We start from the raw sequence: 26,607 nt of genomic DNA on the forward strand, positions 1-26,607 counted from the left end.
AGGTGTGGGAGAGTTAAAAGTTTTATTTTTTTCCTCCGGAGTAAATAGAGCATTTTCTGATCTAAATTAGGTAATCATAAATTACGTCTGTCCTGCTAGCAGGAATCATTAGACAGATGGAGATGGCCTCATTACAGGAACATTGCGGTGAATCATCAAATTCATGCAGTGTAATTTCTGTATCAGAAGTGGTGGGGCAGACCCCATAAGCATATCTTTTAAGCATGTGCATAAAGCTGTTTTTGCGCAGGAAAGCAATTTTATTTATGACTGGAGTGATATGTAAATGGGTACATCACTAGTCATAGGATATTTATCTCTTTTGTTATATGTAAAATCTGTAAACTCCTGCAGGAAGGCAGTTTTTGCTTAGCCATGGCAGGATTTCCAAGATAAAAGGTTTATGCTCCTACAGGACACTGCTCCCTCATGATACTTTGTATCATCAACTCCATATCAGAGGTTTTTTTGTGCTTAAATTATCCCCAAGAGCTATTTCTGCGAGGGTTATAAGTTTCAGAATAAAGTATCTCTTCTGTTTTTTCTAATCTAAAATTGCATCTTTCATATTTTTTTCTCTGATCACGACCTTCCTTCTATGGTTCCCAAAACAAACAGTGGGCTGAACGATTATTGCCCTTATTTGTTCAGCTGGTTTTGAACAGCAGCTCTCCAAAATGTGGACAGAAAGAGGAAATACCAAACATACATTTGATTCACAGTATTACAGTTGTAAGGATTCAATTTTATCACTTAAAACTTTAGGTATAGATAAAACAGTTTGTCCTGCTCACGTGATCCATAAATTTTTAAGGCCAGAAGATACCATTAGGACCAATTGACTACAGCACAGAAAAGATCAAAGTCCTGATAGTCTCTGCATTAAATCCACCATTCCTGTTCAGGCCAAATCATGTTTTATAAAACAGTTTGCTTTATCTGGACTTTCATAAAACCACTCGAGCTACTTCCTGGCTTTAGCTGATCTGCATATGCCTGAGTGCATAACTTTCAACTACCTTGAAACAATATCAGAGAATGCTTCAAAATAGTTATCTGACTCTAAAACCTGCTAGGCGGGCGGAGGGCTGTGATGGCTGTGGTTGGAGATAAGCATCCTCAGAGAATCTAAAAGCTAAACTAGACAATTCCACAGAATCAGACACGTTGACATAATGGAAACACTTTGCCTATTGTCTGTGAAACATTTGTTTGTCAGATATGTTCTGGACACAAGCGTCTTTCCAGCTGCCATAATAACCTCCTGTTGTATGTTTTCATCTCATCTGATTGGATCGTTGAGCAGGTTTTAGTGGCTATCAGCAGGGGAAAATCACATCTTTTCCTCAGGGAGCTTACGGGGTGCTTTCTCAGAAACTTGTTTGTGGCCTCCCGTTAGAGACAGTATGGACAGGTTGGCAGCAGCAGTGGACAGTACTCGACCCCTGGGTGGGTGACGCTGGGCGTGCAGAGATTTCAGGTGAGAATGTTATTCTGGCACAGCCTGCAGGGCTACTGGTTTTGAAAGACAGCTCTTGAAAAACTAAACCACTAGGAATCTGCCCCTGCCTTAGGCCGAAATTGCTCCCCTGACCCTGTGCCAGGGAATGATCTCAAAGTTAAGGCTGTCTGCTCTCTCGCTGCCCTTCCAGGCCTGCAGCCTTTCTTGCAGCATCTCTAGAAAAGTGACCAAAGGTAAAGCATCAGTGTTGCTCTGAAGCAGTCACCTGCCACATGGAGCATGAAGCTCAGCTGCCATCACAGCACTGAAAACTCTTAGGATTTCTTCTGCCAGCTCATTAAAGCATGTGAGCTTCTGCATTTATTTCAAAAGGTGTGAGTTAGGCATTGCCCCCTTAGCCAGCAGCAACTACGCTAGGTTGCAGTATGGACAAACAACACAGAATAGTGCTGGATCCTATTAGCTTTTCTCAGGGCTGAATCATTTTTCAGATCTGGTGCCAGAACCCCTGCTCTGCTGTGAGACTTGAAGCAACTCCCACCCTCCTGATGCTCCGTGTGAGGGATGTCAGGACTTCTGCAGGGCGCCAAGATGCATCGTGCCCCTGCTTAGCCCACCCCGGAGGATCAACTTTGGAGCAGAGCAAATAGGTTTTTGCAGATGCTGCTTTCTCCCAGACTTGTGCAGATGACCCCAGCATGAGGTGTCAGGGTTATGTGAGACAGCTCTTAGTTGCATGAGCTGCGGTGGGTTGGATTTTTACATCAAAGTGAGTTTGCACAATTGGAAATGCAAATCTGCTGGGTTTTTAAGAATATCAGCAGAAAGCGCTGCTATTAAATGAGGTATGGAAGAACTGACTTCTTCCCCTGAGGATGCTACTCAGGAAAGTTGTCTGCCCTGTCTGATTCTCCCTCCCATAAAAGAAAAAGCTGATCCACCCAGGAGTCTTTGAGGTCTGTAGATGCAGTTGAGAAGTCGGCTAGCGCACTTACAGCAAGTGTTGAGTTTCCCAAGTTTCACTCAGAGCAGTGGCCAGGCCCTTGGGGCCCCCTTGGCCACCAGAAGGGCAGAGAAGCCTCCGGTGCCAGCGGCTGGTACCCCTATCACGCTGCACCATCGCTGCAGTGCTTGAGGGCTGACTGCAGCTGGGAGTCTCACGTCCAGAACAAGCGTTTTACTGTGAAAACTTCAGAGATTTGATGGTTATCCCCTCTTTTTGTATGATTTGTTCCTCCAAGACCCAGCAGTGATCTTCACTTCTGCTGAGTACCTCAGGCTATGTGTTAGGCTGGAGGCTGTCCACGCTTTCAAGCCTCAGTCAGATTGAGGATTTCCCAATAAGAGGGAGGAAGGGGGGTGAGTAATTGATTTTCCAGTTATATTTGGCTGTGATAACGTGCAAGAGCTTCAGCTGCTACTGCCCTGGAATTCAAGCCCTGAGTGAATTCATACCTATCTTTATCTGTGGGTATATGCATACACCGCCCACCTTGGTTTTACCACCTGCCAACCCTGAAGCAGACTTTGTTGGCCTGCACCATAGACTCATGTTTCTTGGATTAATTCCTACAAGTGACATTACTCACGAACATAAAAGCTTTCAGTGGCAGAGCTTCAGTGCAAGGTTCTCTAACCATCAGCTGTTTGCAGTTCACCAGGTGGCAGAGCGTGTGGAGGCACTGGGCCAGTTTGTGATGAAGACCAGGAGGACGCTGAAGGGCCATGGAAATAAAGTTCTCTGTATGGACTGGTGCAAAGACAAAAGAAGAATTGTGAGCTCTTCCCAGGTATGCTGTTGGGCAGATGTTTTCAGAAATACTGTTGAGTGCTAATACAAATCTGGCTGTACTACATGCTACTCTTTTCAGGTGACACCTTTGTATAGTGTAAATGTTTTCAAGATGCCCCTAAAGCAATTAATTGGCAACAGATTTGTTCAGAGAGCACAAATCCAAGTTTCTGAGCATCACTACATGTGTCATAGCTAATATCAAAAATATTTCCTTTGTGGTCATATACAGGTTTTCCCTGTATTCCCTACTACAAAAGAAAATAAAAGTCATCTGAACCTGTTGGACACTTTATTGGTTTGGTCTTTACAGATTCAATATTCAGGAATGATTTCAGCTTAAGCGTTAAGAGAAAATAGTTGGGAGAAGGGAAGGGAAGAAGTGTTGATTCTTCTAGAGATTTCTTTGCAGAAAAATTTCTTCTGCAGTCTGTATGATTGGTACGACCTTGAAAACCTCAAACCTCCTGCTAAAACTACTGCATTTACTTGGGCATTTTGAGAAACAGTCCGAACACCTGCTCGAGCAGTTTCGTGAGCTGGAGGAGGTAAAAGTATAATTACCTTCTAGATTCCCTGGTCCATCGTGAGCCCAGTATAGCAGTGAGTGAGCTTGCTGCATCTCACAGCTGTTCATTGACTTACATGAAATCTGTCAGGGGTCTCACTAGAGGGATAAAAATAGGCAATCTGCATTGCAGGCCACCTTCAGTTACTGTGAGGGGCTTTTTAACCATTCATGGTGATTCCAGCAAAGAGATCAAAGTGTAAATAATGAATGTGACATTTTTAAAGTGGTTAAGATGCCAGTATGTAGATAGAAAGCTAAACAGTGAAGCTGTAATGCATTTTTGCATTTCTCTATTTTTTGAAGAACTGTAATGAAGAGAATGCCGTGGCTGAAAGGAGGCAAGAGAGGGCTTAATAGTAATGGTTTCATAAGAGGGTCCTTTTTGTGGTGTGTGCTGCAGGTGAAAGAAGTTCTCACAAACACACTAGGGAAAACCCTTTAAAAAAAAAAATCAGTCTTTTAATCCAGCATCAGTCAACTCAGTTAGAAGGCAATATGCTGTTCTTCTGTTGGAAGAAATAACTAGCACTATGGGGAAGTGTCTCCTTGGTGCTCCACTGCAATCATTGTGATGTTGCTAAAATGGAGACAAAAATTGCATGAGACAACAAATCGGGATAGAAATGATCAGCAGAGTTTTCTCTACGTCTGGGAAGTAAGCTAACAGCTCTCTCTCTGTTTGTGTACTTTCATTTAGGACGGGAAGGTGATTGTGTGGGATTCCTTCACTACCAACAAGGTAGGTAAAACTTCAGCAAAGGTCAGATTTCTGTGTGTAGGGCAAACAACAGTGGGATAAGCTGGAGGGCTGGAGGACTTACAGGAGTCAGCAGGAGGGTGATGGAATATCCTGCATACCTCCAGCAGCACCTCAAAGCAAATAGCCCAGGACAAACCATCTCTCTTGACCTGTCTCTGAGCAAAGTCCCCATTGGGACACTGGTATTCATCGTGGTCTCCAGGGCATATCGATCCCGTGGTGTGATGCCCCCTGTGCTGGGAGCAAAGCCAGGCCAGAGGATGGAGGTCCTCCCTCGGTAACAGCTGTGCAAGGAGCCATGGGTGCCATGTGTGAGCACTGGGGATCCTCCGGGTATGGTGTTCACTCTGAACACACGTGCTGCTTCTCCAAGCCTGGACGAGGCTGCCTTTCTCACCCTGCTCCACACAGTTGAGAAAAAAGAGCTTGTACACCTGCACGTGCCACACTGGGGAAATTTACAGCACAAAGTAACCCCAATAAAACATGCTCTGGGCTCGTGAATAAGGTGGGAAGTGTCAGGGATGGAGTAGCTGCCCACCCGCTGCTCTGCTGGGTTAGAAGAATGGCAGTGTCTGAGTTTTGAAGAGATGCTGTGTTTCAGGAACACGCAGTGACGATGCCGTGTACCTGGGTGATGGCATGTGCCTACGCCCCGTCTGGATGTGCCATTGCTTGTGGGTAAGTTCCCAGTTTCCTCAGCTGTTTACGCAGAGAGGCTTGGTTTGCAGTGGTCTCCTGGTGCCTTCGTGGATGCTGACAGTTCGAAGCTTGCATGTCGAGATCGTGGATGGGAGGATTACATTCAGTGCCTCTGATCCTAGTCCCATAATGGCTCATACATTTTATCACCACTGACTTCAGTGCAATAACATCTGTTGTATAAGCATGGTAAATAATCCTCTTTCAGCATTTATATCATGGGTTAGGAATTCTGCATGCATGCATGTTCTCTGCTCCAGTTTGGTTGTGTATATTGGATATATCTTCTAAGGGAGAGAGTTTTTAACCCTCTGCTTACTTTACTCTCTTTCTTCTAAAAGGTAGAGAAGAAGGTTAGTCTTTAAGGGTTACCAGCACATGAGTAGATCTTGCCAGGATAGAGTGGAGGGAAGTAACCCCATCCTTGATAATCTCCATTTTTTTTCTGAGGGCTCAGGTTTGAAAAAAATGAGTTTTTGCAGGGGAGAAAACAAAGAGATTAGGAGTTGGCAAAAGATCTCTTAAAAATGGACTGGGTGGATCAGACAGACAAAACAAGCTTGGGGCAAGAGAAAGAAACAAAGGGAGAGGAGACTTTACTGTGTAGTCTGCAAATGTGGAAAGAAGACACAGACTCCGTAAATGTGTACAGAGGAGGAGTCTGAAAATTGTATGTTTTTCCTGTAACTCGAAAAGTGGCAAGAAATCTCTTGTAAGAGAGACAGGGAGTGCATATATGCATGGCACTACCTAGTTTTCTATTTCTGTTATACTGTTGATTAATGCTGTGCTCTTAGTACAGGGCACAAAACCAGCAGCTGGCGGAGTGCCAGGAATCTGGGACCAGGGCATGGCCGATCTACCACAGCTTTAGGAAAGGGTCAGGGTGGGCACATCTTACTTTCGTGAGATTTCATTCAGTGCCATTTATAAACTAGATGAGGGTAAAAAATGCTGAGCCTCAGCTGTTCAAGTGCTGTAACGTAGCCAGCCTGGTGAGGCAGCTGGGGCTTCCCTGTGTGTGGAGATCCTGGACAGCACAATACCGGGAAGCCGGTACTTGTGAGAATTTGGCAGCGCAGCACTGACAGGTGGTTTCCTTCTTATCACCACTCGCCTTTTGTCGTTGCGGTTTTAACCAGTTCTCTCTCTGTTATTGCTATTATTACCCTTTAGTGGCCTGGACAACAAGTGTTCTGTGTACCCTCTGACATTTGACAAAAATGAAAATATGGCAGCAAAGAAGAAATCAGTTGCAATGCATACAAACTACCTGTCTGCCTGCAGCTTCACTAACTCAGACATGCAGGTAAATGCATCCCCTCCCCGCTGCTCGCTGTCCCGCAGAGCCTAACACGAGCTGCACTCCTATCGCTGCAGGCAGCCTTCCTTGCTTCAGGGGCATTTCAGCACTCGGGACCAGGTCCTGCCTCATGCAGGGGCTGCTGGAAAACTCTTGCTGGGGCAATGAACGTGCTGCAAAAGCTTCTGCAAGGAAATGCCTGTAACAGCCCGTGTCAGGCTGTCATGCTTGCGCCCCACAAAGACCTGTCCCTTTTGCAGAGGGAGCTTGCTGGTACCCTGGATGTTCTCTGCTCACTGGGTGTGTGCTGGCTTGTGCTTTTAGGAGCTCCAACTAATATAAATAGTTTTGTTTTGTTTTGTTTTTTAATACAGTCTGGGTAGGACTAGGTTGGGTGTGTGCTACGTCAGCTGCTGGAGTGTGTGTTGTTTACCTGCTTTGTGGTGGATAGCTAGCCAGGTTTACTTTAATTCGTAGCATTTTTATTCCCACCAAGTGACATATATGAACTTGAGGATGGCCCCACAGGGTGAGCCTTTTCCATACATGCCACAGTGTGTTCTCACAAGGGAGAGGAGTGGTGCTAACCCTGTCTCACAGCTCTGGGGCTGGAGCACAGAGGGCCGGTGATTTCTTACGGTCACAGTGGGAGCTGATGGCAAAGCCATGAACAAAATGCAGATCAGCTGAGGCCAGGCAGTCTTCCTCTGTAGTGAGTATCTCACCCATTTCTCTAGGAATATGAAAGATGATGAGAGGAGCCAGGATAATCCACTTGTCCTCTCTGCTTTTCAAATTTAATTGAAGTGTAGCTCAGTGCAGCTCTGCAGCAACATAAATGGCAGAAGGGAGCATTTTCATTGCACTCTGTCAGCAGAGCTGCTGGAAAGGGAATACCTCATTCCCTTCTTTCAGGTATTTGGAGCTCTTCTGGAGCAAATACCAGCTCTGATTGCTTCTATTTCAGGACATGAGATGCCCCCAAGTATGTTGTTATTTGCCATTCTGTGGTTTCTCTAATGACTCTGAGGTGCTAATTCAAGTCTATTGCCATGGAAACAAGCCATGGACGTACCCAGGCTCAGGCTGAGCCCTGACCTTACTGTGCAGGAGCCTTGCATAATTAGAGCAGAGCCTAAATTAAGTGGAATGGTTTTGTTGAGATACAAAACCAGTATTCCATTTTCTTGTCCATACCTACATGCATCATGATGTAAATCCTATGAAAGGAAAAAACAGTTTTCTATTTTTTGTAGTAAAAATAGAAGGCAAAGTTGGGTCCTTTTTTCTCCGTATTGAATACCGCAAACTACATTGCTATTGAACGTAGTGTGTTACTGTTAGATACAGGGGATTAAGATGCTTTATGTTCATACCTTATATTCATACTATATATTCTGAGACTTTTCTGAAGACTTTGAAAGGAAATTTTCTTGTGATTGATAGGCTTATGTTTTTAAGTGATCATTTATAGCACTATGTATCATTACTTAAACAAATGCAAGCAAGTGGGTTGGCTAAGCTTCTGTAGGGCAACCTACGGAATCCCAGATCTCTTTTCTTTTCTCCTTTAAGATAATGGCATGAGAATTAAAATTATTCTGTAACTCTGGGGGTGCGCTGTGCAGCAGGCACACTGCAGGGGCTTTCCCAGCCCTGCCCAGTGTGTGCTGAGCAGCTCTGCTCTCCTGGCTGCATCACCTGTCCTGGAGCAGCTTTAGGGCACGGCAGAAACCTCCCCAAGCCCAGAGCCCCCACGACACCCGGCACCCAGTGCTAGTGCTGCAGGTGCTGCTGTTCTGCTTTGGCTGCCCTCTTGAGCTAAAGCTCAGTTTTCCCAATGAATGGCATAAAAAGAGTTTAGGACCTGGTGTGTCTGGGGGCATCCAGTGAGAGAGGGGATTTCGGGCTATTTGGTCATTGATTAAAGCCAATCTCAGGCTGCACGGGTGCTGAAAGATGGGGTTCCCATCAGTGCTCCTCGCCATGTCTCCGTCCCAGCCCAAGGCGAGCACTGAGCTGCCAGGCTGGGCAACCTGCAGAAATTATCCGTGGCCCCACAACGTCTTGCCAGGGAGAGCCCCCCCCCCTCAGTTACACAGAGAGCCTGAGGAGCCTCGCTTCCTAAATTAGGTATCCACAGCTCTGCAGTGCGATTACACTCCCCACATGACGATGCTCCATGTGTATTAATAGCAGCAGCTAATTGGGATCTCAAGTGTTGTGCACGGGGCCGGCAGCCGTACTCCCGGTGTGGCAGAGCTGAGAAGCAGGACGTGGCCCATGGAGGTGGCAGAGGTGAGAGCAGGCCCTCACTGCTGCTCCTAGCCCTGGGGCCTGCGCTCGTGGTGAGCCGGGGCCGTGTCCCCACTGTCCCCTGCCATTTGCAAGCACCACCTCTTGGTTTTGGGTGAGGATTCCTGTCCAGTGCTGCCAGAGCCCCTCATGGAGGAAGCCAGAGTCTAAAAGCAAAGGTTTTTAATTCCCTTATGTGTTTTGTTGGTTTGTTCTATAGCTAGCTGTAGCCTGAACTTGAGCCCATTCCATTTTGCTGTAAGCATTAGCTGGAGCCCCGGGCTGTCAACAGACCTTTCCCTCACACCTTTAGCTGCTCCTGTTCCCTTCGCCTTTCTTCCATACTATTACAAGAGCAAATCCTCAGAGCTGGAAGGCTTCATTTCCTCATCCACAGCACTTTCACTCCTCTATTCAAGTACAAATAGAATAGAGAAATTCATTGATACAGGCTCAAAAGCAGATCAGAAAGAAAATTCAGGACCTTCTTCAGCTATGATTATCTCAGAATATTCATGTGTTCTGTGGCAGGGTTCAGAACGGGCTGTTCTGCAGCTGTGCAGACCTCTGTTTCTGGGAGGAGTTTTTTGGAGCATCTGTCAAGCACGATCAGTGTTCATCTTTTATGCAACTCTGAGAATGGTTTCATGATTTTGTGATCGCTTTCTTCTTGAAGAGTATTTTCTTTTTAATTTCCAACCACCCACTGGCATTCCCCTACATTTCCCCACTGAACATGGGAATAATCTGTGCCGAAGACTTTGTATGGTTACAGAAACAGAGTATCCTGCCTTGTTCTCTGTTCACCCTTGTCTCTCCCACGCCTGTGTACAGGGACCCATTCAACCTAGAAAATTTGTGATTGCATAACAGCTTTGGGTGCCAAGGGGAAATTCTGAACAATTGAACATCGTCAGGATTTAGCCACAATCACAAGCACCCATCACATGTGCTTTCTACAAATGCTGTGGCAGATGAGAGAAGCTACAAGATATGTTTGGTCAGTATATGTTCAAGTCATTTTGCACATAAATGGTTTTGGAAAAGTGAGACGTGATGAACTTGTCAAAATACTGTCTAGACAGGCTCACTGCCCTTTCAAAAAATCCATGTCTTAAACCCAACTCATTGGGCTTAACCTGGCTATTTGAAGCAGGGAAAAAACAAAACAAAACAAACCCTTAAGGAGTTAAACAAGTATTACAGGTATATTAAAAAAAAAAAGGGGTACTTAACTCCAACAGTTCTTTGCACAGTTTGAATTCCAGCAGCCTAAATGTGGATAGGGTGAAATACAGGAGCAGACAGGAATACCAGTCACGTTCTACCTCCTTTTTGGAGGATTTAGAAATACCAGCAGAGCCCTGGTGGCATCCATTTTTAAACCTTTCTGCACCAAACTGACCATTACTGCAACACTGTGTAGGTATAGCTGTGTCGATATGCCTTTCCTCCCCACTCTCACTTCTTTGCTTAAAAAATAGAAACCACAAACTCTGCTTAGAATGGCATTGCTTTTATGACTTTGATTTATTGTATAATATCCCATGAAATTAAAGCTGTCCTTGGTGTATGTATAGGATGACAGTAGTTTCGTTGTAATCATCTCTGTGATCATCTGCTGATTTTTGTGTTGTGACTTTTCTTGCCATGTGCCATAGATTTTAACAGCAAGTGGAGATGGGACTTGTGCTCTATGGGATGTGGAGAGCGGGCAGCTTCTGCAGAGTTTCCATGGTCACGGAGCTGACGTGCTGTGCCTGGACCTGGCCCCTTCTGAAACTGGAAATACATTTGTCTCAGGGGTAAGCAGAAACTTTCTATCATAATTTAAAATTAAGGAGAACGGGAGGGAAAAAGCAGCAAAGCAGGAGGCTCAGGATCTTATTGAGGAAGTGTTGGAATATGTAGTGGGAGCCCCAGTGCAACCATCTCATTGCAAGCACGTTTCCCAAGCTGGAGCAAATTAAACCTCTGTCTGTGGGGTCAAACCCACCCCGCCAGTTTGACTGCAGTTCTGCTTATTTAGCAGATTCCACCCCACACCAAAGCAACCCAGCCCGAGATCAAAACACCTCTCCCGGGAAGGGAAGGGCTTGGGGTTAGAGCCCGAGCTCCTGGTGTGGGCGGAGGTGGGAGCCCCGGTGGGTGGGAGCCTGGCACAGCAGCCAGCCTCCTGCCGCTGGCTCCTTCGTGGTGCCCAGCCCTCTGGAGCCGGGCAGGGAGTGCCGGGGCACTGGAGCGGGGTGCTGAATAACGTGCATGCCACTGCCTTGCTCAGCCGCTCCCCACAAACCAGGGGGTAGCTTGGGCGCTGGCTAGACCCTCCAACAAGTTGGTGCAAAGAGATGAGGTGTGGCCACGTCTTCAGCTGTTACTGAGTCCCCCGTGCTTTCCAGCGGTGCCAGAGGCTTTTTTTTTCTCTGTCAGTCAAATGCTGCTTGCTCCCCACCGTGCTCCAGAAGAACACACAAACCTCACCAGGACCACAGGAGTGGTTCTGGGAAAGTACCAGAATCTGGGACTTTGTGGACATCTTCCAAATCTTGTCCTGCTGCTGAGGTACTGCTGTCCCCAGGCAGCCAAGCCATGGTCACGCGGTAGGACGGGCAAGGCCCAAAAATAAGCTGGTAGGGTCTCAGCTCCTGTTCAAGGCAGTGCTGGTCGTTTCCATATCAGAAGTCAAGTTTGCAGGTAAGATCTGTTAGGAGCTGGGAGATGAGCTCTTATCAGAGGCAGGTTGCTACCAGTAACTTTGCTGAAGGTACCTGGTTTCTAAGCCCTGTGCTTGCTGCTGGAAATGGCCCTTGTGCCAGAGGGGCACATCGGGTAGGGGATTCCACTTGTTGTGCTTGGAGTCACAGTCCTATCCCTACACAATAAACCTCGACCTCCTCAGTTATGGCTCTTTTTATCAAAGTTGGCTGGCCCAGCAGGAGCAAAGCCTAGCATGTTGGCCCAGTTTGCTTGCTGCTAGCTAGCACAGCTGCTCTGAAGCGTGACTGAAAGCTAATTCCATCTGAGCACGTTTACTCCTCCCGGGCTTTCCTGCCACCGAGCTCACTTCCCAGAAAGGACAGATTGATTCTCCCTGGGAACAGCTCAGCTTATTATAGGGCAAAGAATCGCAAGCAGCTATGGTGCTGCTAAGAGAACATGTCATACTTGTGTTAGTGTAGCAGCTTGGGCATGTCTGTGTTTACAGTGTCTCAGTTAACTCACCAAATGCAAAACACCACTTCAGGGAAGGTCTGTCTTCTCCTGAGTCACTGCAGGTACAGCCAGAGCAGTGCAGCCTGGCGGTACCGTGTCATGGAGAGACTCCTTCTGTACTGTGGCTATGCAGTCCAGTAATCTTGAGCTGAAATAAGCAGTGCTAATGCAACAGCATTTGGACTGGGAGCTGCTGCATTTAACTACTTAAAAATCACAGCCCGCTTTGTAGATCTAGCTGAACACAGGGCTGAGTCCCAGGCTCTTGTTCTCAGAACCCTTGGAGCGCTGCTGCCTGGGGAGAGTTGGAGAGCACTCGGGGGGCATCTCTCCACAGGTGGTTGCTGGTTTCTCCTTCAAACCTTAGGAGTCAAAGCACCAGCTTGTCAGATTGGTCTTGTCCCCAAACACCCAGAGAGGTCAGCAAGAATGGTGCACATGGAAGCAATGTGAAGGGCTGGGCTTGGGCTGTGGCTGGGCTGCAGGGGGAAATGTGCTGAATCCAAAATTTTCTCTCTGCTGTGTGGTTTCCCCTACACAGAAACCACAAGCTGGTACTAAGGAATATTGCTTCTTTTAAATAATGACATCATTAGTAAAAATCTGGGATTTCATTTCATGAGACAGTTTCAAACAAAAAGAGAGACTTGAATTGTGAAGAGACTGTTTAATTTAACTAGCAATTATATTTGCTTAAAAATAAACCATGTGTGGAACGGTTTGATGAGCAGCATGCGCTAGCACAGCAGGAGCAGCAGCTGCCTGGGCTGTGCTGTGCTTCCCACACGGCATGGTGGCAACAGGGACCTGCTCAGAGAGGCAAAGCCTTCCCCGGAGCTGAGCGTACTTACTGACTGCCTTCCCCCTGGTAGGGTCATGTTTAATAAAATCTCACATCACGCTTAAAAGTCCATGCTCTTTTTCCTGCTGCTACAGTTGTTACAGCAGCAGGACACTGCAGCTGAGAGCAGGACCAGCCTCATGGTCCTGCAGGCATGGGGTGGTCCCTGCACTGAGGACGTTGCAGGCTAAATGGGCTGAGCACATCACTCAGAGCATTCAAGGTGCTGAGCTCCTCTCAGGAAGCCCCGAGAGTTGAGTCGTCTTTTCAAAGCACAGCTTGGGCAGGTTAGAGCTTGACAGTGAGCTGAAGTGTGCTGCTTTCCTCATTCCAGCCCTGCCATTGAGCGTGTGGGTGCTGAGCCGTGGCAGGAGTTAACTCAGATGGGAGGATGGGCAAGAGACATTTATTTCAGTTTTGGTGTATGAAAAGCATTTAGCATAAAACATTTAATGCTGGTTGTTAATTTTTTATATCAGGCATGTAAAGTGGTAAAGGAATGAATCAGTCATGCAGCTCCATGGCATGGGGGAACTGCAGACACAGGTACAGGGGCAGCATGAGCAGAGCAGGGCTGTGAGTGCTGTGCAGCACGGGCCTGCCTGTGCATCACCCCGCTCTGTCAGCACAGCGGCCCCCCTCCAGCTGCCCCTGCTGCACCCCGTGGCAGCACTGCCGTGGCTGAGCCCTCCAACCTGCAGCTGCACCGGGTTCTGCTGTACCAGTATGGCAGGTCCTGGGGCTGCTTTGCTGGCTGATCCTCGTTGGAGCTGCAACGTTCAGAGCCCTGTGAATGTGCAGCAGGTACACAGGGGATGAATGCCATTGTTTGCTCTTATGTAGTAAATTCCTTTTGTCTCGTTAGGGATGTGACAAGAAAGCCATGGTTTGGGATATGCGGTCTGGTCAGTGTATCCAGTCATTTGAAACCCATGATTCAGATATCAACAGCGTCAGGTCAGTATGTTTGGGGGAGAGGACACATTTGCGATGTTGAGCCGTGCACTGGTTCTATTTTTGAAGCTTGGCCTCATCCAGATAATAATGTAATGTATTCTGGTCTCTCTCTCTCTCTTTCTTTTTTTTTTTTTAAACTCATGCACAGATATTACCCAAGTGGAGATGCTTTTGCCTCTGGTTCAGACGATGCTACGGTATGTCAATTCAGCAACATAATTTAGGGAAGTTCTGTTACTTCCCAAGTATTATTTTCCTAAAAGGAAAAATATTCTCAGAAGTCTGTAAGTGGCTAACCTGGGCCTTTGACACCAGTATTGAAAAAACAATAATGCTTTATTATAATATATATTAAATACTGTTCATAGTGCTATAGGAAAAATCTAGTAATGCTTTGTAGGTCACCTCTGCAAAGTTTTCTACATGAGGTACAAATACTCTGTTTTCTATGTTTTGAAGTTTCATGATCAAAATGAGTTGTCTTACTGGAAGAGATTTGGCTTCGTGTAGTTGTTGGTCACAGTACAGGAGGAACCAGATAAACCCTGTGCTTGTCAGCACAGTGCAAGGCACGAAGAGAGCCTGAGCACAGGCGTGCACGTCCCAGGCAGCGGAGGTGCCGTGGGCTTCGTGTGGCTCTGGGCAGGTGCAGCCAGCCGGCCTCCACAGCTCTGTGCGTCCTGAGAGCCCAGCGCCAGGTTGGCCCTGGATGTTCTCTCCCTGACAGCCTGAGTCACTGTCGCTTTTCACTGCCATGAGTCACTGCATCCAGGTCATGCTCGATGATACAATAGCCCTTCCTGGACCTTCTGAGCAAGCTGCTAGCAGAGTACATGCTGCCTGTACGTACTGACAGGTAGTGTTGGTCTGTACACTGAATGCAAGATGCCACCTACCTCCCGGTGCCCTCAGGCCCCCTCTGATGTGCGTGGCCGGGGTCTCACTGCAGCTGCTGGGTCGCCAGGGGGGCGATGCTCTCTGCCTACATCACAGCCCTGTAGGAGCTGAGCTGGCAGTGAGTGTAACTCAAGAGCAGACCTTCAGGAGGCGCCTGGCACCTTATTTCTCCGGCTTATTCAAACATACTGAGCTGTGTGAAGACCATGAACCTTTCTAAAGCACTGTGCCCTAGGAGCGTGTTTTGAGACTACTCCCAAACTGCCTCAGCTCAATAGAAACATTCCCTGTTTCTTTACTGGATGTGGAGGCCCGCAAGCTGCTATTATAAATGTATACCTCCACTTCTGTGGCAAGTCTCTGCACATTTGGGTGCAGTATAGTGAGCATTTGAGATGCTGAGAGAGTGAAAAGGAGAAATTGTCCATCATTAAATTCCAGTGAGAGTGCTCTCTTTTTATGCCCTGTACCACAGGCTCTGGGCTCCTGTTTTTTGTTTTTGTTTTTTTTTCTCTGTTAAGTACTCCTGATGCCCCTGACCTGAGTAGGAGAATGGGAAATTCCACCTTTGTAATCTTGGCAGAGGTTTTGGCAGTTTCCGTCTCTGTCATTGTTTAAGTGGAGAGGCTGGGGTTTGCAGTGTTGGGGCTGGTACGCCGCTGGGTGCTTTGACCTGATGCGTCTGCTGAGGGATTTCGAGGAGCACGTAATTCTGACTGTCTGGAGGGAAGCCATAAAAGCATGCTCACACAGCAGTGCTGTCACCTGTGGTGACCCTGGCTCCCGATCGGGACAGTCTGATAGAATTAATCATCGGTGTGGAGCACTGGCAGGCTGGGCTCCACATACCTTGCAGCTTCCCACGGCCCTGCCAGTGAAACAGCCTCTCCTTTATGTGCAGGCGTGCATATCAGCCCTTTTTCATGGGTAAAGTGTTAATATTAACAAATCCAGCTGCCCAGTGTTTGTTTAAGCTTACCATATTAAGGAAGGTTTTCAGTTCAGTTGGTTTCGAATTTTGATTTCAGGGCTAACAGGCTGCCATTCCGAATGGTAACGAAGTCCGGTCTGTCCATGCATTATTTCATGGTAATCAAGCCAAAGTATGCTGGCAATAGATAAAACAGGAAGTCAAGATTGCGGAGGTGATGGGGGATTTTCCATAAGAAAGGAAAATGAAAGATCTGTAGGAAAGTGTAGCATTTCACTTAAGTTATTTTCACGTGTTTTTTCAGACACCCACAGCAGGCTGCTTGCTCTCCTTTCTTACAGCAAGGAGCAGTATTTGGGCTGCTCCCCCTGCCATGGGACTGCCGTGAGCACCGAGCTGTGTGTTACCAAAGTGTTACCAAAGCTGTGTCTCCAAGGCTCCAGTTACGGCTGAACTGTTGTCCTTAGGAGCTGTGCCCCCATGCACAGCCGGTCAGTAAGCAGCAGGATACCCTAACACACGGGAAACCACAGTGGGGAACTGAGAGAGTAGGCTGAGAGCAGGAGAAATTTCAGTAGGTGTCCATGGTCCGAACACCACCACTTCTCCCTTTATAGCAGGAAAGAAAGAAGGCTTAGAGAAAAGGTTTGGAAAAGCAAGTTCTTCACTCAGTTTATACAAAACTGCCTTGTGGTGTTGCCTGTTAACCTCCAGAGGAGTCCCAGTTACAGCAGGCAAAAGTAACAAAAGGAGAGAAGCCAAGCAGCCATCTCCTGTGATGCCTGCTAGGCTGCAGGCAGGCCTTCCAGCTCTCATTTTTTCAGTGAAAGCTAGCCATTGACTGCAGGCTTTACTGAGGCACGTGTTGTTTTTGTTTTAATCCTAGTGTCGTTTATATGACCTTCGTGCAGACAGAGAAGTAGCAATTTATTCCAAAGAGAGCATCATTTTTGGAGCATCCAGTGTGGACTTCTCTCTCAGTGGTGAGACCTGAACTTCAAAGGTTATTGTGGTGTTGGGATTTGTGGCACACCGTAAAATTTTGTCAGTTTAATTTGATAAAGCATTTCAAAACCAGCACTAGATACCAAAATCGTTCTCTGTAAAATAAATAAATGAATTACTCTTTAAATTATCTAGCTGGCTATTGCTTCACTGTAGCAATGAAAAGCATTTTTCTGGCTATAATGAAGGCACAGATATTTTGCTATTAACTACAGCTGGGCTAGAACTTCACAGTAATGATTAAAAACATTTCAAAGGAAACATGAAGTGTAACTCAGATATAAAGCGTGCTTACATAAATAGTTTATAAAAGGATAATAAATGATTAATAGATAGTAAAAGTACGTTAAGGATCACAAAGACGGAGCCATTACCGTATTTCCCTGCAGATGCAGAGACGTGAGCTTGGGTCTTCCCTCTGCTGCCTTCCACCCCTGCTCCTCCAGTCAGCCTGCGTGGGGACGAGCGGGTGGCTGCCCTCTGCCCAGGGCACAGGCACATGTCTCTCTCTGTGCATGTCACAGGCACCACAGCTTGTCCCACTGGGGACTGCGAATTAATTACCAAATGGTCTACTAATTGTTCAGCCATTTGTATTCAATTCCTTGAGTAAAGTCTAAGCAAAGCATTATCAGCCTTGATAAGCCGTTAAAGTGCTGTTCAGTCTGATGTGGTTTGGACTGATCCCCTGTCTCTAAAGTCCGAGCAGATTCTATATAACTTAGCTCAACTTTAGCTATGTTTTCGACTAACTCATTTTATAAATAGTTCAGTGTTTAGTAAGGATAACTCAGCAGTGAAGCAGGTGTGCCTAACAGGAGCGTAAGTCTGGGGGAAGCAGTGGCCAGGGCTCACGGTACGCAGAGGGCAGCTGTGTATGTCAGTACGGGAAAGCTTGCTGCTCACTGGGAGTTCAGTGTCCTGCAGAAAGCCCTTGCTGGAGTAAAGATGTTACCCACTTAAGAGTTTATTTTTGAATTCTCATTCTCTTTGTAGGTCGTCTGCTGTTTGCGGGTTATAACGATTACACCATCAATGTCTGGGATGTGCTGAAAGGGTCCCGTGTGTCTATTCTGTTTGGACATGAAAATCGTGTCAGCACCTTGCGGGTGTCTCCCGACGGGACGGCATTCTGCTCAGGGTCCTGGGACCACACTCTCCGAGTAAGCACTGGGAGCACCTGGCTTGGGTGCTTGCTGGTTTGTTTGCTTGTTTTTAAAAAAGAAGGGGGGGGGGGAAGGGTTATTACAGGAAAATCAACTCTAGGAGGGACTAACGAGAGTATAAAACCTGCAGTGTAAAACATGAACAGAAAATTCAAATTAAAAAATCCCCACAAAGGGCTAGAAGAACTGTTGAAGTTGAGGGAATTTTGAACTTGCTTGTTAAATGTCATTGCTGCTGATAATCTGTGCATTTAATCTGACTGCTTGCCAAATTTTAATGAAGTATTTGAGGGAACAGTCAACAAATTGAATAAATGATTGTTCAATTTTCTTTCTGCAGATCTGGGCTTAACGTGAGATCCTGTATGCAGAATCAAATGAAGACCTGGACTATGAAAACATCATAAAAACACCCCCCTAATAATCAGATATTCACTACACTATAGAAGAGTGACACCGAACCCACAGATTAACACAGCTAGATAGAACATGTAATCTGCTTGAACACGTAGCAAACATCAACTTGTAGTAAAATGAAATGGTTTTAATTCTGTTTTGAATCTACTTTTATTAGAACTAGTTTAGCTAATTATGAAGGGACCTTTCTCTGAAGTCATCTGTATCATAGAAATGAGTATTTCAGTGCACATTATGTATTTATTTGCATGGTTTGAGTTCATTTTCAAAGCAAAAAAAAAAAAAAAAAAAAGATTCCTGATTTTATCAGGGTGTAGCATAAGACTTGGGAAGCATTCCATAGTAGTGCATTGAATTCTGGTGTTGAAAAGTGGGAAGAAAAGCAACTCTGACACTTTATGATGGCATGGATACTTTATGGACGACTGAACCTCTGAACCTCGGTAGTAAGTAGAGGCCCTACTGTGAAGTTGCTGGCTGTTGTCATAAAAATGTATTTTTTGTACAAAAAAAGAATCCTTTCAATCCCCATTTTTTCCTACCGTCTTTTTAGGTAGAAATAAGTATTTCATCTCTGTTATCTAAATATAAAAAATCTAGATATATACAATATAATAAACTGCAAATATGAGGAATATAAACATGATTTACATAATCATGAGGTAATATTTAACCAGTAGTTTCTTAGAAATTTTTAATTGTATCACTTGGTGAGTGAATTTTCTTTTACTTAAAGGATGCTACATGCTAAGCACTGAGGGATACTACACGCTAAGCTCTAACCACCGTTATACTGATGGTCAAATCTTTTCCAAGTCAGTCATAGTCATTCTGTGATCACGATTCTCGCTTGCGTTTTGAGCCATTCACACCGCTTTTGCAGGTAGCCTTAAATGTGCTTTAAGGCAGTGTATTTCCATTTAAAGATCCTTTTGCAACATCAGAACAGTGTAAGTCCTAGCAAATGCAGGCCAAACCTTACAAGCCAACCTGCACAGTCCTTACTCTAACAGCTCTCATACTGAAGCGAGACAGTTCTGCAGTAGCTGGACTTGAGAATGAAAAACAGTAAGCTGTTGAAGATGTGCTGAGAGCCACAGTCCTGCCAGCATTTAATACTGGGCTCACCAGAGTGCAAGCCCATCAGGGAGCAGCTGGCAGGACTATCCCCATGCAGAGCTGATGCTGTAGAAGATTTATTCAGATAAAGCTGAGACAGAATTAATTATAGAACCATTTGAAAATTATATCTGCATTCCTACATTGAGAACGATTGAGACTGGAGCGTGTCACCTTTGCTTATACTGACAGGAGAGAAGTGCTGGAGTAATGCTGGGGGGTTGCACAGCCTGCCCTTCAAAATGCAAGTGATAAGATGCATCTCTGAAAAGATCAAAGATAGGATTTATATTTAGATTGAAACAAGATGAAACAAGCAATCACTGGAGTTGGCTGTTCACGTAAGTTTGATGATAATATCCTCATTCTATTCTAAAACAGGATTTAAAAATATATACATATTTATAAAGTTGTACCAAAAACAGTCTCCTCGTTCATAAAAACATCAGGTTCCATGAATCCATAACCAGTTAAATTAGAACACTGACATTTATATCAGCCTTCAATCCCTAATGCAATTTCTGTTGGTTTTGCTTGGAAAAGTAAGCTCTGTTGCTTTGGAATATTTGTGGCAAGCTATCCCTGTAACAAACTGAATGCACTATGGAAATTGTAATGTTATGTATAGATAGCTCACTGTGCAATATCGAGTCAATACACTGTACACATTTGGTCAAAAGATGAATATTAATGTTTAGATAGTATTTATTGGTAAGATACTTGTTCCAAACATACTACATTGTGTTGACACTTATGAATGGCCTAAATACAATAAATTGTATTTTACATACTGAGAACACACATGTTGTCGTTGTTACATCAGTCAGGTACTTGCAATGGTAGCGGTTGTTTTCTGTTTCTTTGGCATTTACTTTTTGCAGCATACAGCTTCTTAGGTCATTTGTTCTGCAAAAATCTAGAGTGAAATCCGGATCTACCGGACAAGTGCTTTTGGAATACCTTCTAGTAATACCCACCACAACAACTGCGAGAGCAGCCCTTGAAAATACTTGAGCCTCCGTCTGAGCTCCTTCTGTATTCAGCAGGCCAGAATTCAGGTTGTGTTTTCCTTCTCAGAAGGTTCATAGCTAACATGTGATGTTTTCTTTCCAGAAATGACCGTACCCAGGAATGTACTGGAAAATGCAAAGTATGTGCTTTGCGAGAGCACGGGATTGTCCTCATGTTACAGCGCGACGCCAGTGAGAGCAGGGCACTGAAATGCTGTCGAGGGCCCAGGCTGTCGCTGTTTGGGTAAATCCTGTTTGCAGCTCATGCTGAGGTACAGCAGTTCAGCTTTCTGCCTTGTCAGTAGAGGAGAATTGTGCTGGGATCAGCTGTCCTCCTTGCTTTAAAGGTTTTGTGGTCAGCACGAGGGCTGTTGGTGGAAGTGCTCAGTTCAGACACTGGCAAAAGCAGCACCTTAATTTAGGCACATTGTTTCATTTCCTTTCCTTTCCTCTGAGGAGCTGGGGAAAATGCTGAGCCAGCTTACTCCAAGTGACATCAGTGCCCAAACTGTCTCCAGTTTCGGTGAGGATGAGACTGACGCTGGATTTTGCACTTGTGTCCTTGCAGGGAGACATCCCATGGGCATGACTTCAGCACCACTACCTGTGGTCTCCTAAGCAGGGCTGCAGGGACTCAGCACCTTTTTGTTGGTGAAAGCTGAGAACCAGGACAGGCCTGAACTTCCCGTCAGATAAAGGAAGACAACGAAGCAGGGCACTAAAATATCCAAAGTGTCTCTGACTTGCTAAGGTCGGCCAGGGAGGCTTCAGAAAAGCCTTTTCCTTTTGGAAAAGCGAAGTAGCAGCGTCACAGCGCAGAACCTCAGCACCGGCCCTACCTTTCCGATGACCTCAGCCCGAGCCAGGAGGTAATGGCGAAGCAGTCCTGAAAAGCTACGCCAGCTGGCCATAGCCAAGGGAAAAGTATGGTGTGCGAGGGAAGCTGCAGGTCAGGCAGAGGCACTGTCAGACAGCTCCATCCTGCTGAACAAAAATGTCGTATAAACAGGAAGGGTGGAAGAGGATATTGCAAGAGAAATAGCAACCTCTCCCTCTTGCTCTCCTGCCGTGAGGAATGCAATAGGAAATTCCTGCTCCAGGATTAACAATTGTAAGGAAAACTCTAGTTAAAAAGCATGTGTGTTAGGCACTGGTGAAAAGTTACATGATTATTCCAGCTACTGCTCTAGCACATAGACACAGACTAGCTTTTTCCAGTTAAAAACGCCAAATATGGGGATGTAAAACTACGAGTTTGCTTTAGGAACGACTCTAAGAGAGCAGGCCAATTCTTGATAGTGATCTGAGAAACTGCAACAGGATTGATTCCAACCATCTATTTTTAGATTTGCTAACTGGGCTTATCAGGGATCGCTGTATGGAAGCGTAAAACCAAGACAGCTGTAATTCCAGGCAGGTGAAGGTGAGCGACCCCGTGCCGGTGCGCTGGGCACCTGGAGCACGCTGTGTGCCACCAGGCTGCCCCAGGCTGCTGCAGGACGAGGGCACGGGCCAGGCCCAGGCAGCTGCAGCAGCACCTGCAGGAGCTGGCAGGGCTGTGCTGCGGGAGGCACAAGCACGGTGCGTGTGGCTGTGTCGGTTCCTGCTCCGCGCCCTGCTGCAAGTCTCGGGGCCGGCGTTATGAGCTCGGATGACCCGCCAAGCAGCGAGCAGCACTCAGGGCTCGGCGGGTGCCGCGGGGATGCGCGGGGAGGCTCCAGCAGCCCGCACAGCCACCAGCACTGGGGCCCTGCCCTCAGCAGCAGCGCTGGGCCCGGCCTTTGGGATCCCCCAGCGCTGCCCAAACCCAACCGGGGGGCCCCAGAACCGCTCATCCCGCAGCGCCCGCACCCCGCGGCTCCTCCGGCGCACACAGCGGGGGCCGGGGCCAGGCCTCGGGGGGGCCGCAGCCGCTCCGCCGGCGGCTCCGAGCCCCGGGGCGGGGCGGGGCGGGGCGGGGCGGGGCCGAGCGGCCGGGCCGGGCCGGGCCGGGCCGTGCGGGCGGCGGCGGCGGCGGCGGGGGCGGAGGGGCCGCCCCGCCTCTTAGTCGGCGGCAGCTGCTGCGGGGCCGCAGCCGCCCGGGGCCGCCGCCGCCGCCGCCGCCATGCCGGGCTCGCTGAAGGAGGAGACGGCGCTGCTGCTGCAGGATTACTTCCAGCACCGCGGCGGCGGCACCGCGCTGCCGCCCAGCGCCACGGCGGCCACGCTGCGGCGGGCGGCGGCCGAGCTGGAGCGGCGCGAGCGGCCCTTCTTCCGCTCCTGCGCGCCGCTCGCCCGGGCCGAGCCGCGGGAGGCGGCGGCGCTGCTGCGGCGGGTGGCGGCGCAGCTGGAGGCCGACGGCGGCCTCAACTGGGGCCGGCTGCTGGCGCTCGTCGTGTTCGCCGGCACGCTGGCGGCCGCGCTGGCCGAGCGGGGCTGCGGGGACGGCCCGCACCGCCTGGCCGAGGCGCTGGCCGCATACCTGGCCGAGGAGCGCGGCGAGTGGCTGCGGGAGCACGGCGGATGGGTGAGCGGGGCTGGGGGGGGGGCCGAGGGGGTTCAGGCGTCGGCTCCCCGCGGGCAGCGCCGGGCTGGGCGCCGTGCGGGGCCGGGGGAGCGGGGGGTGGGGCGGTGTGGGGCTGTGTGGGGCTGTGTGGGGCGGTGCGTGCCCCCGGGTGAAGCCCCGCGGCTGTCGGCCCCGCCTGCTGTAGGGCCGCTGGGGTTGGGGGCTCCTGGGGCCGGGGGCTGCAGCCTCGCGGCATGAAGCTGAGGCAGCTGGCGAGGTACCTGCTGGAAGGAGCGTGCTTCAGGCGTCCCAGCGGCTCCGCCTGCGCTTGCAAGCAAGCTGTCAGCTGTCCCAGAGAGCTTTAAATTTCCTGCTCTCAGAACTGGCATCAAATATTCCCCTGGGACAAATAAGCGCTAAAGATAAAAGGGAGGGGGGAGGACGAGCCGCTGACTTTTCCAGAGGCCGCAGTGAGCTTGGTTTTCCAGTGGTCGCTCGTCCGTCCGAGCGTTAGGAGCGATGTGGGGGTGGTTGTGATGTGCGCTGTCACTTAGCAGAATCACATTGCCTGTTCGCACAAATTAGAGTGTAAAGAACAAAGTTCCGGAAGAAATTAAGAGTGTAACTTGTTTACATAGACATCTGCTGAGCAGAGTTCAAACATGACCATCTGGAGTTGTATTACTGCCACGTCTGATTATCACAAATACAGATCTGGTAGAGCAGCTGCCAGCTTTGCTCTGTCATAGGTCAGCCCTGAGCAGCATCCACTTGGCCCTTCCAAGAGAATATGTAATCAGAGGCATGCATTGACCGAGATGGGACAAGCTTCAGGCTCCTGTCTTTAAGTGGAAATTTCCATATCCTGTGTTTCAGGTACATTCTGAAACTTAAATGAGGGGGAACAATACTGGCAGCTGTGATCAGAAGCTTGCTTAAGAGGGTGAAAATAACGTAGTGACATGCTGAACATCTCGATGGGAACCTCACCATTGTCTTTTGAGCAAGGCGTGCAAGCACATCTAGCTATTGCCCTCAGTCTTTTTCAAAGGCTCACACAAAGCGTTTTCATGTGCTGAAGACAATAGGGCTTAGACTTTCATGATCAAAATAGAGATTTCTGCAGTTGACAGGCAGTGTGCTTGGATTGTGAACTGAACTGTATTCAAAGACATGTTCTTTTTTTTTTTTTAAAAAAAAAAGAAAAAAAAAAGAAAAACCACACAGAACTGATTATTAAGCCAACCAACTCAATATCCTTTCTCTTGCTTTTCTAGGATGGCTTCTGTCGCTTCTTCGGCAGGCATGGCTCTCAACCAGCTGACCAGAACAGTACCATAAGCAATGCTATAATGGCAGCAGCAGGGTTTGGAATAGCAGGATTAGCTTTCCTGTTGGTGGTGCGATAGGCTGATGAACGGATCTTGCGATGGGAAAGTACTCTCAAACTGACATTTTACCAGATCTCATTCTATTTTCTATAGAGCAGACCCTCAAAGAAGAAGTTTATATTTTTAAACTGTCTCGGAAAAGTGGTGCACCAAATCCTTGGCTATAGACTGCTTCACTTGATATCCAGTAGCATCACAAACAAATGCGTACTAAATGACCATTTGTTCATGTTCAAAACCTGTCACCTCCAAATATCCTTTGGACTTTCTTTTTGCAGGTTTAACCTAAATGTTACCACGGTTCATGTACTGTAACTTCTGAGTACTCAATGTTATGCTAAGAAAAAGCTATGGTGGACTTGGAACTAAACCCTCTGTTCAAGCCGTCTTACTTAAATGGAAGTGAGTCTCAGAACTTGCCTTCCATTAATACTGTAACATGGGCTCATGTCAACTGTGATATAACATGGTTTGTGGCTTCAAACGCGGTGCCCGGCGCTTGTTCCTGAAAGGCAACTCATTGGTTGATTTAGAGCAATTAGAACCCATGATGTGAGAGGCATTATGGCTTGATATAACATAAGGCTGACTTCATGACACTACAAGAATCTAAGTATTGATACAGGACCGTAATGGCTGCAGTACCCGTTCTTACTGAAAGGAATTTAAATATTAAACCTTAATTGGTATAGTGAAATCCAGTGGAGGCTGGAATTTCTCTGGATTTCCCTGACAAAACAAGATTTTCCATATATCTTAATATATTTTTGAAGTATTTATCACTGTATAATACTTGTAGCCATGACATCTTTATTTTTGTTTAAAATTTCATTTTTAATGCTGGTTCTTCTCACTCTAATGTGTATCAAGCATTGTCTTGTTTGAGTAATATTTCACTCTATTTTCAACATGCTGTGTATTTCTTTCAATGGTTGTACAAATTGCCTTATGTTTCTGGTAGCTTTTAATAACGTTCCTGGGTTACTTACAGCGTGTACAATTTTACTATGGTGACTTAAAATGGTGAATAAATGTTAAGTATTTTTATTTTAAAAAACAATAACTTTCTTATTTGTTGGGATGGATGACAGTACTCAGGATGTGCACATGTCGCATGGACGCCTCGGTTTGTATGCACCTTCTTGGTGTTTGGACTTGAAACAAGAAGAGCTGGGCAGCGTGAGTGCAGCGTGAATACCGGTCTCCTCTGTTGCAGAGCAGTCCTGCAGCTCAGGACTAGGGTAAGGCTGCCTAGGAGGAAAATCCAGTCCCAAAGGCAGCTTCATTACTGTAACAAAATAACCCTGTGGTTTTGTGGGCCAAACCTTTCCAAAGTTTGCTAACATAGGCTGCAGGGAGGCTCACCCAGGAGCTGCTTCTACTTGCAGAGTGTAACAGAGCTCTTGTTTCTTCTCAGCTGAGAGTTGCTGCTGCCTTTCTCTTTCATATATGCACTTTTTTTTTCCTACTGAAACTGAAGCTTCTGCCTGGTGTGATGCTGACTGAGCAACAGCAGGTTCAGTTTAGCCCTTCTCAAATTAGTAATACCTGAGCAGCTGTGAGCTTTTTTTTTTTTTTTTTTTTTTGAAGGGTGTCAGGTTTAAATCTTCTTAAAATCCATCTTGCACTCCCGTGGCAAGGACAGTTCTCAAAGCTGCCTATTTCTGTGGCTGCAACGGGCCCGATGCATGTTCAGCTTGCCTCCCTGCCCTTCTGAAGGCCTGCCCTCCGTGCACCAGGTGGGCGACAGGCTTCCTCTTGGCAGAACTTGCCTGGCCATCAGTCAGCACGGCCGCAGCCTGCAGCGGGCACTGCTTCCCCCGCGGGCTGACGGGACGGGCAGAGGTGTCCCAGGGCCCAGGGAAGGAGGGCTGCTCGCTGCAGCTGCCCTGTGCCCGCCACCGCGGCCCTGCTGCATAGAGCCCCATTGTGCCGAGCGGTTACAAGTGAGGGGAGAACAACAAAAAGGAACATTGAGAGACGGTAAGTCCCATGGAGGCGGGAAGGAACTCGCAGTACTCCCCCTCACACTGCTCGCTCTGAACAAATGTCTGCTTGTTCTCTAACTTCCAGTTCTCTAAACTCTGGTTTGGCTCCTCAGCAAAAGGATTAAGACCCCACGGCGTGCTCGGTTCCTCTCCGAGGTCACACACAGGCAGCTCGATGCTCCAATGGCAGCTCGATGCTCATGGGTGTCTTCCCCTGATCTTCTTTGGCAGTGAGGGGGTTGCAGTGCTTGAAACTGGCTACAGTGGGAGTGAGCTGACTAATGCTGGGAAATGAAGGTAGT

General features: G+C 47.4%; 2 protein-coding genes across 4 annotated transcripts in view; both read left to right on the forward strand.

Annotated features, from left to right (window-relative positions):
* The window catches only part of GNB5 (G protein subunit beta 5), a 28,263-nt gene extending 8,035 nt beyond the window's left edge, over window positions 1-20,228 (forward strand). For both annotated transcript variants that reach the window (XM_068695694.1, XM_068695693.1), the window contains 10 exons: window positions 3,116-3,252; window positions 4,523-4,564; window positions 5,190-5,266; window positions 6,464-6,596; window positions 10,547-10,690; window positions 13,805-13,896; window positions 14,045-14,093; window positions 16,611-16,707; window positions 17,726-17,892; window positions 18,236-20,228. In XM_068695694.1, coding sequence (XP_068551795.1) covers window positions 3,116-3,252; window positions 4,523-4,564; window positions 5,190-5,266; window positions 6,464-6,596; window positions 10,547-10,690; window positions 13,805-13,896; window positions 14,045-14,093; window positions 16,611-16,707; window positions 17,726-17,892; window positions 18,236-18,247 — 950 coding nt within the window. In that variant the 3' untranslated portion in view covers window positions 18,248-20,228. The remainder of the gene's footprint in view (window positions 1-3,115; window positions 3,253-4,522; window positions 4,565-5,189; window positions 5,267-6,463; window positions 6,597-10,546; window positions 10,691-13,804; window positions 13,897-14,044; window positions 14,094-16,610; window positions 16,708-17,725; window positions 17,893-18,235) is intronic.
* Window positions 20,229-22,401: 2,173 nt separating this feature from the next.
* BCL2L10 (BCL2 like 10) lies at window positions 22,402-25,380 on the forward strand. 2 transcript variants are annotated; one of them, XM_068695697.1, is made up of 3 exons: window positions 22,402-22,947; window positions 23,676-23,802; window positions 24,204-24,432. In XM_068695697.1, exons 1-2 carry the CDS (start codon window positions 22,546-22,548, stop codon window positions 23,772-23,774), a joined length of 501 nt encoding a protein of 166 aa, XP_068551798.1. In that variant the 5' UTR covers window positions 22,402-22,545; the 3' UTR covers window positions 23,775-23,802; window positions 24,204-24,432. The 2 variants fall into 2 exon arrangements, with proteins under 2 accessions (XP_068551798.1, XP_068551797.1); XM_068695696.1 differs by lacking the exon at window positions 23,676-23,802 and having other exon boundaries at window positions 22,424-22,947; window positions 24,204-25,380.
* Window positions 25,381-26,607: the final 1,227 nt, after the last annotated feature.

This window comes from Anas acuta, chromosome 12 (genome assembly GCF_963932015.1).
Source record: "Anas acuta chromosome 12, bAnaAcu1.1, whole genome shotgun sequence".
Taxonomy (NCBI): domain Eukaryota; kingdom Metazoa; phylum Chordata; class Aves; order Anseriformes; family Anatidae; genus Anas; species Anas acuta.